Source organism: Megalopta genalis, chromosome 8 (assembly GCF_051020955.1).
Source record: "Megalopta genalis isolate 19385.01 chromosome 8, iyMegGena1_principal, whole genome shotgun sequence".
NCBI lineage: Eukaryota > Metazoa > Arthropoda > Insecta > Hymenoptera > Halictidae > Megalopta > Megalopta genalis.
Window position 1 is genome coordinate 12,485,318 of NC_135020.1, and position 8,291 is coordinate 12,493,608.

At 39.5% G+C, this 8,291-nt stretch overlaps 1 protein-coding gene across 1 annotated transcript; it reads right to left on the reverse strand.

Moving 5' to 3' along the window:
- Positions 1-2,135: 2,135 nt before the first annotated feature.
- On the reverse strand, positions 2,136-7,100 carry LOC117227857 (uncharacterized). Its single transcript, XM_033483385.2, has 4 exons — positions 6,993-7,100; positions 5,659-5,721; positions 4,002-4,103; positions 2,136-3,091 (listed from the first exon to the last, which is right to left on the reverse strand). Exons 1-4 carry the CDS (start codon positions 7,002-7,004, stop codon positions 2,879-2,881), a joined length of 390 nt encoding a protein of 129 aa, XP_033339276.1. The 5' UTR covers positions 7,005-7,100; the 3' UTR covers positions 2,136-2,878.
- Between the last annotated feature and the right edge of the window lie 1,191 nt (positions 7,101-8,291).

The following is an 8,291-nucleotide window of genomic DNA, read 5'->3' on the forward strand; positions in this document are numbered from 1 at the left end:
CCGCTCGCACGGCAGAACGTAAAATATGGTACAATTGCGGGAAACGTTCGTTTCTCGACGATGGCGAATCAGGCGATTACGTGGTTGCGCGACGATCATGTTTTGGAAAATTAAACCTTGGCGAATCTGGCCGACAATTGTATAATGTTATTTTTTGATGCAAAAGAGATTGTTGGTGATCAGCGTGGTTGCGAGATTGAACATTTTTGCTGATTGTTAGCCATGTCTTTCTTGTTCAAGTATTGCAATTCTTTACAACGTCGTATCGTTTTATAATTTTTAAAGAGAGACGTATATTCCAATTTTGCGTTTCTATTAGTTTAAGAATCAAGGATTGATGATACGAAATATTTAACAGTCTGGCATCGTTGCCGAAGGAAAGAATTTAACCCTTTGCACTCGAATGGTGACTCTGGGATGTCAAATTTGTTGTGTCGCGTTCTAAGGCGATTTCGTACGCAAAAATGCACTTCGTCATGTAAAATGAAAATGCTACAAGTCGGAAAAATTATTTTAGATTTATAGTTAAAGTAGCTTCGAGTGCAAAGGGTTAAAATAGAGTTGCGTTTCTATCAGTTTAAGAGTCAAGAATTGATGATACGATGAAATATTTAACAGTCTAACATCGTTGCCGAAGGAAAGAATTTAACCCTTTGCACTCGAATGGTGACTCTGGGATGTCAAATTTGTTGTGTCGCGTTCTAAGGCGATTTCGTACGCATAAAATGCACTTCGTCATATAAAATGAAAATGCTACAAGTCGGAAAAATTATTTTAGATTTATAGTTAAAGTAGCTTCGAGTGCAAAGGGTTAAAATAGAGTTGCGTTTCTATCTCAGTTTAAGAGTCAAGAATTGATGATACGATGAAATATTTAACAGTCTAACATCGTTGCCGAAGGAAAGAATTTAACCCTTTGCACTTGGGTGGTAACCCAAGACTCCGAGGCACCAAATTTGTTATGTCGCGTTCTATGGTGATTTTTATATCGACAAAGCTTAGATTTAAAAACATTGTTGAAACTATATCTGTTGTGTGAGTCGCAAGACTCAATTTCGTGTGCATAAAATGCACTTTGTCATATAAAATGAAAATGCTGCAAGTCAGAAAAACTATTTTCGATTTATAGTTAAAGTAGCTTCGAGTGCAAAGGGTTGAAATAGAGTTAAAAATTACGAAGACTCGATAAAACAATGAAAAGTCGGCACTTCGTTATCTTACTTCGCCGATTGTCATCCAAACTTTGGATCCAAAAAGTCGCACTCGTAACTGCATTTCGATATAATTTGACGATGGAGAGAATCCATGCAACGAGACATCGAACGAAAGAATCGTCGAGGAAGAGGCTGTCAGTCGAAAACGATGATATCTTCCAGGTTACATCGTTTAACCCTTTGCAGTCGAAGCCATTTTAACTAGAAATTCGAAATAGTTTTTCTGATCTATAGTAATTCCGTTTTATACAACCCAGTGCATTTTATACACATGAAATTGAATTTTGTGACGCATGCAACAGCTGCACATTTCACAATTTTTTAAATACAAACATTGATAATGTTGAAATTACTTTGAATCGTGATAATAACAATTTTTAATAGCGCCTTAGAATCGCCACTCGAGTGCAAAGGGTTCAAAATCAGTGCATTTTCTAAACTCGCCGACAGATTAATTCAAGAATCTAGTATTAACAGGAACATTATCCTCGAATGTCATTATAAAATAACAAGTAAAATGGACTAAAATTTCAATTATCAATTGATCGAATAAAACAGCCTTAAGCAGTTTCCTAATTATCAATCGATCGAATAAAATAGCTTTAAGCAGTTTTCCAATTATCAATCGATCGAATAAAACAGCTTTGAGCAGTTTTCCAATTATCAATCGGTCGAATAAAATAGCCTTAAGTAGTTTTCCAATTATCAATCGATCGAATAAAATAGCCTTAAGCAGTTTTCCAATGATCAATTGCTCAAATAAAACAGCCTTAATCAGTTTTCCAATTACCAATCGATCGAATAAAACAGCCTTAATCAGTTTTCCAATGATCAATTAACCGAACAAAACAGCCTTAAATAAACTACATCAGCGCAGTAAAGTAAAATGCGAGGAGTAGGAGCGAATGAAACGACGCCGACTCGATTGTTTATCACAAGACATAAAAATAAACTTTTATTAGAAAATAAATAAAAGTGTTGCAGAAGTATGATCGAGGGAGGGGTGGGCTGGAGATAGGCGGACGGAAAGATTGTAGGAGAATATACAGTGAAAGCTCGGACGTCGCGATGTCTTCTTCAGTATCACAAGCCGCGCGACAAATTTTCGACGTGGCTAGTGCCACGGGGTCAAAGTACGATCAACGTGGGTGATGAGACTGGAACATTTGGAGGGGGGAGAGTGTAGATGAGATTGCAGAGAAGTCGCCGCGTCCGGGACCAACTGGTTCGGTCCGACTGTTCTACGAAGGGAAGACGACGAGAACCAAAAAGGTTGGGGGGGATGCGAAATTTTCGGCATTCGAATTCGGTCGCCTGGTCCGGGAGGTCTTCGCGAATCGATGGGACGTCCGTTGTACGTCGCGTTCCTGTGTCCTTCCGCTGGATAATACTGATCAAACGCGTCCGACCTTCGCCCGGGTTATAACCCCGGGACTTTCGGTCGGACGACTTTCCAAGTCCAAGCTTGGCCCCGACTCCCGGTCGACGCCGATCCTTCCGCTTGTATATGATCCTGGGCCTCGTTTCCGCCGAGAGAATTTCGATGATTGGCCGTGGTTATCGTTATATATCGCAAGGCGTCGCTACATTAAGCACCTCGGGACGGCTCGCCCAGGACGGATGTCACCCTGGACCAGCGGGGTCGGTTGGTGCCGTACGGTACCTTAATCCCAGGGATGGTGGACGGGGGCCTTGACGACCTTCACGGGCTCCACGTACGTCTCGAAGCCGACCAGATGCGGCTTCACGATGTGCGGCGGGTGATACGGGATCCTAACCGTCTGGGCGTGGACCTTGATGTTCAGCGGCTGAGGGTGTGGCGCCGGGATGGACGCCTGCTGAGGGACCTGGAGCACCTGGTGCACTTCCTGATGTGCCTACAGAAATCAGCGACATGTCATTAAATTGCAGATCGTACGGAACAGAGTCGAGAGAGCTCTCGGTGAGCTCTTTTCGTCCGATCGCGTTGCTACGGATCCGAACGATCCGAGGACCCGAAATCTCGTCGGCTCTCCAGAGATCTGACTTTTCGATTACTAGATTCGCTAAATGATTACAAATAAGCGGCAGTTCGTGGCAACACGTTGCGAGCACGTTGATCCGCGATTTCGCGGATCGCTCGCAGAGGTCTCATTAGATGACGATCGGAGCATGATTCCCGTGGCAGCCTGGAAAGCTGCGTTACATGACTCGTAACGAGCGCGGGTTAATCATGGGCGACGAGGAATTATCGATAATGCGATGGTCGTTGCGAATCGCCTATCGGATGGCGCGTAACGATGATGAGAGAGAGAATGGTCTAGATGACCAGCGCTGGGAACACGAAGTTTTGCGTTGCCAGAGATCATCAGTACCAGCTGATCGTGCGTTCCGAATTTTCTTGTTACAGCTCTTCGGAAGAATAGAATATGCTATCGATCGCTGGAGAATTTTGCAAAGCTCGTGGAACTTCGACTTCCAAGAAATTCTGATGTTTTCACGATGGCTGAAGATCAACGTCTAGGATCGGTACGTGGAAGAGAACGCCGTGGTTTCTAGACGACTCTTGTCCTCGCGAACGGTGAGACTTAACTTTTAGAAAGATGATCGACGGCGCGCCAGAATCGGTCGATTTTTTACCTGACGTGGAAGAGAACGCCGTGGTTTCTAGACGACTCTTGTTCTCGCGAACGGTGAGACTTAACTTTTAGAAAGATGATCGACGGCGCGCCAGAATCGGCCGGAATCCGTCGACATTTTTACCTGACGCGAGTACAGTCACCGATCTCGAATCGTCTTCGTCGTTACCTGAGGCAATGCAACCTTCACGAGCGCAGGTTGGGCAACCTTCGGTGCAACCCAAGGTTGTGCAGCTCCTGCCCAAGGATCGGATGGCCACGGTTGAACGACCTAAGTGGTTCAAAATCACGAAAACGATTCAATGCGAACGCTCTTTTAGAACGGCTTTGTTATTCAGTTTGTTATTCCCCACCGAGCAGGTCCAGTTAACTCGGTTTTTTTGCGAAGAGAGAGAGAAGTGATCCGGAGAATTAAACGAGAGCAGATGGAGAATGTTGAGGAAGAGATGACGTTAGGCGATTAGAAAGAGAACGCTGCTGGATCTCCCGTTTCTGGAGCGATTCCTGCGCGGCCCAAGTTTCGTCGGATCACTTGGCCGTCCGTTACACAGCGGCTAATTAATGAATGATTAATTGAAGACTGATTAGCTGTGTCGTGCCGACATGGAATCTCTGTCCGTGTCGACTTTGCGCGCCAGTTTTTACATCGAGTAAGTTTAGTGTTTCGCTTAATGTTTCGAGATGAATTCGTACGGATGCAGTCGGCTGCAGAGTTATGGCAGCCGTGGGCAGGCGGAACGTAAAACAAAGTTAAATGTTTAGAGAAGATGGGACGTTGACGTTTTGAAATCGACTTATTGACTTATTGATTTATTGGTTATTTGACTTATTGAAATTGTTTGAAGGAGAAACAATTTTTACTGTGCATCAAAATCCACAGTCTAGTGACTATTATCTAACGGGAGAGCATTGAAAACACAACAGGGATTATTAGAAATCTCGAAATTATAAATTAATAATTGTAATAAATTATAAATCTTGAAACTCGGATCCCGAGAATTTGTTTATATTATAAATCTAATTCTAACTCTAACATTAGAAATATTATAAATCTCGAAATCATAAATCAATAATTATAATAAATTATAAATCTCGAAACTCGGATCCCGAGAATTTGTTTATATTATAAATCTAATTCTAACTCTAACATTAGGAATATTATAAATCTCGAAATCATAAATCAATAATTATAATAAATTATAAATCTCGAAACTCGGATCCCGAGAATTTGTTTATATTATAAATCTAATTGTAACTCTAATATTAGGAATATTAGAAATCTTGAAATCCCGAGAATTTGTTTATATTATAAATCTAATTCTAACTCTAACATTAGGAATATTAGAAATCTCGAAATCATAAATGAGTAATTACAATAAATTATAAATCTTGAAACTCGAATCCCGAGAATTTGTTTATATATGACTTTTGTAGTGTTGTTTGTCATTGTCTGCGTTGATATAATAATTTTTAGAAGATATTAGTAGCAGTTACTCTTGTTATCTTGATAATGTTCGAGATACGATTACGGTGTTCTTCTACCTGTCATACAACTGTTAGGTAGTATTATACTGGTATAGTTATATTTTTTAATCACACATTCGAGCACATGTAAACAGCGAAGTATAAACGTTACGTTTGCTGTTTTTTTTTTTTAGAGGAATGTAACACAAACTTTCATTCGACTGAATATAAATTACCGTTAGAAAATTGTTATGAAACATGCTGTAGTTAAATCAAATTCCAGCTAATAGTAGAAACCATGTAAATCTCGATTCAATTGAAAGTGAAACCGGAATTTTTAAATGTTTGAAAGTTTTACTTACCGGAGCAGCCCATGGGATTCCGGGGTAAGCACTGGCGACCGCCATGAAGGCAAAGAGAACAATCTGCAATTGCAATACGAGTCAACAATAATTCCTATATCGTCACTTAATTTTATTTATTGATTTTAGATCAAGTTTAAATTTGTTACTATTTTATATTAGATCTTTCTTACATAATTACAAGATTCATTTATCGTAAATAGAACCGATTTATTCATTTTAGACTAGGGAACTATTTATTTCCATTTTATATTAAATCTTTAGATAGAAGATATATTTATAGCAAATGAAACATGTTTATTCGTTCTAGAACAGAGACAAATTTATTTCTGTTTTCTATTAAATCTTTGTTGTATTACCATAAGATTAATTTATAGCAAATGAAACATATTTAGAGTAGATAAAAATTTATTTCTATTTTATATTAAATCTTTATTTATATTACTACAAGATTTGTTTGTAATAAATGAAACATGCAATGGTACAATGAACAACGAAATAAAGAACTATAATATTTTCGTAATTTATCTCATGGAACACGTTCAAAAATTATTTTCGTTGAAAAACTCACTATAAAATGAAATCTTTTACAAAACAATAACATACTTGCTGTGATTGTTAAACGTTTTAAAAAATTCCGATTCGAGGAAAATTCTTAAAACCAGTAGAAAATTGAATACCGAATGTAAAAAACAAAAATATTCCGAACATCTATGAATTGAAGATCATTGAAACCAGTGAAAAATTGAATAAAAATTGTAAGAAATCAAAAAAATTGTTCCATTACTCTGTTTTCCAGTTGCAAGAAAGATCAAGCGCAAGACACAAATCTTCTTAATAATATGAAAATATTGTAAACAGATTTCCAATAATACATTCTGTCTATTTTCACGTTCAACTAACGCATCCAAAAAATTCGAAACTCTTTAAAAAAATATTCATCTCGCAGCAACATGCCGAACATTGAATTTACACCGACGTATTAAATGTTCCAAAAATACAAAAGCCGCGGCAATATTGTTCCGATTTAGTTACAAACATGCTGCGATTTAGTTTAATTTAAAAAAAGAAAAGAAACCGAACCGAGAAACGACACAAACCGGGATTACGTCTCACAACAACTAGCCGACGAACCGACGATTCAGAATCTCGAAGAATTATCCGAAACAGCTGTCGATATTTAATCAATTTCAACGATATAAAATTTGCAAAAATTTTTCATTTCTACGATATAAAATTCGCCGGTTCCCTCTGAGAAGCAGAAGGAATCGCGGCTAGGTCCGACAGAGCGTAGGATACCGCCGCGGCTAGTTTGCCAGCGGTTCGAAACTTACGACGATCTTCATCGTTGGTGATTTTTCTTGTGCTGTACACGGGAAAACACTACGTATCTGAGGGGCGACGCGGTATGCTTTTATAGCGGGGCCCTGCCCAGGCCTAGGGAGCCCACGATGAGGCGGGGGCACAACGATTGCATTGCATACGGACCCCTTTCACCAATAGAGATCGACCCTTTCAGACCCCTTATTCGGTGCTCCGCTGACCGCAGAGACTCGTTCGACTTCCGGTAACCGCGGCCAGACCAACCCTCGAAAATTCGGGAGAGCTTACCGCGGAGACGAGCGAAGCTTTTCGGGCATTAAAAGCCGAGCTGGATCGGCAAACGTTGACCTGATTTGCGGCGTTGCAACGACACCGGTCGCATTCGTCGCGACCAGAAAGAGAGAGAGAGAGAGAGAGACAGAGAGAGAGAGAGAGAGAGAGAGAGAGAGAACGAAACCTGGGCGCGCGAAAAAAATTCATTAAGGATCCACGCGCGTATAACCGTCCGAATAATTACCCAATCCTTCGCTCGTTGTTCCCCGATTTAACCGTCAATTAGAGGATATTGCTGTTATGTATTGTGATCCGAGAAAACACTGTTGCATAAGTCTGGAAAAAAATTGATCGGTCCGACTGCGTTTTTGCGGAGCGCAGTGAAGGGAATTCGAAGATATATTATTCGTGCGACCTAACGATCTAATAGGCGTACCTCATTTTTAGCAGGTGCGTCTATGAGTAATTTGTTGTTTCTTTTTTTTTATTCGATAATGTAGCGAACATTTTACGGTTTTTACTTCAGTTATATTTCGTATCGCTGATCGACGTCCGCCATTCTTTCCTGCGTTTCTCTTTGTGCCGGGGTCGAGAGTCTAAAATCTCGATATTAATAATTTTTATTTTGGTTTTGCGTTTATTCTTGCACCATTCTTTCATTCGCGGAGCATTACAAAGACGTAATAAAGTGAACATGGTGAAATAAGTATCTGCAGATTTTAAAGAGATTTTAAGAGATTTTAGAACGATTTTCTTTGTAGTATTTTAAAGAGACTGGTATATATAAACTAAGACCGCTTTATATTATGCAGTTATGAATTTTAGGATTTAAATTTGAAATTTATAATTCAGACCAGTTTTAGAAACCGGTTGCACAATTTTGGTTGCATCCTATTTTGATATTTGCATCGGAAATCTAGAGAAAGTACACACTTTTTGCGTTTTGCTTCCTGGCATATATTGCAGTCTAGGTCAATTTATAACTATACTATACTAAACTAAACTATACTATAACTATATTATAGTTATTATTATAA

Excerpts from the sequence above, each read along its gene's own strand:
- LOC117227857 (XM_033483385.2), bottom strand. Across the intron at positions 4,104-5,658 it reads GAATCCCATGGGCTGCTCCG|GTCGTTCAACCGTGGCCATC; the intron begins GTAAGTAAAACT and ends TGAACCACTTAG. Across the intron at positions 3,092-4,001 it reads TGAAGGTTGCATTGCCTCAG|GCACATCAGGAAGTGCACCA; the intron begins GTAACGACGAAG and ends TGATTTCTGTAG.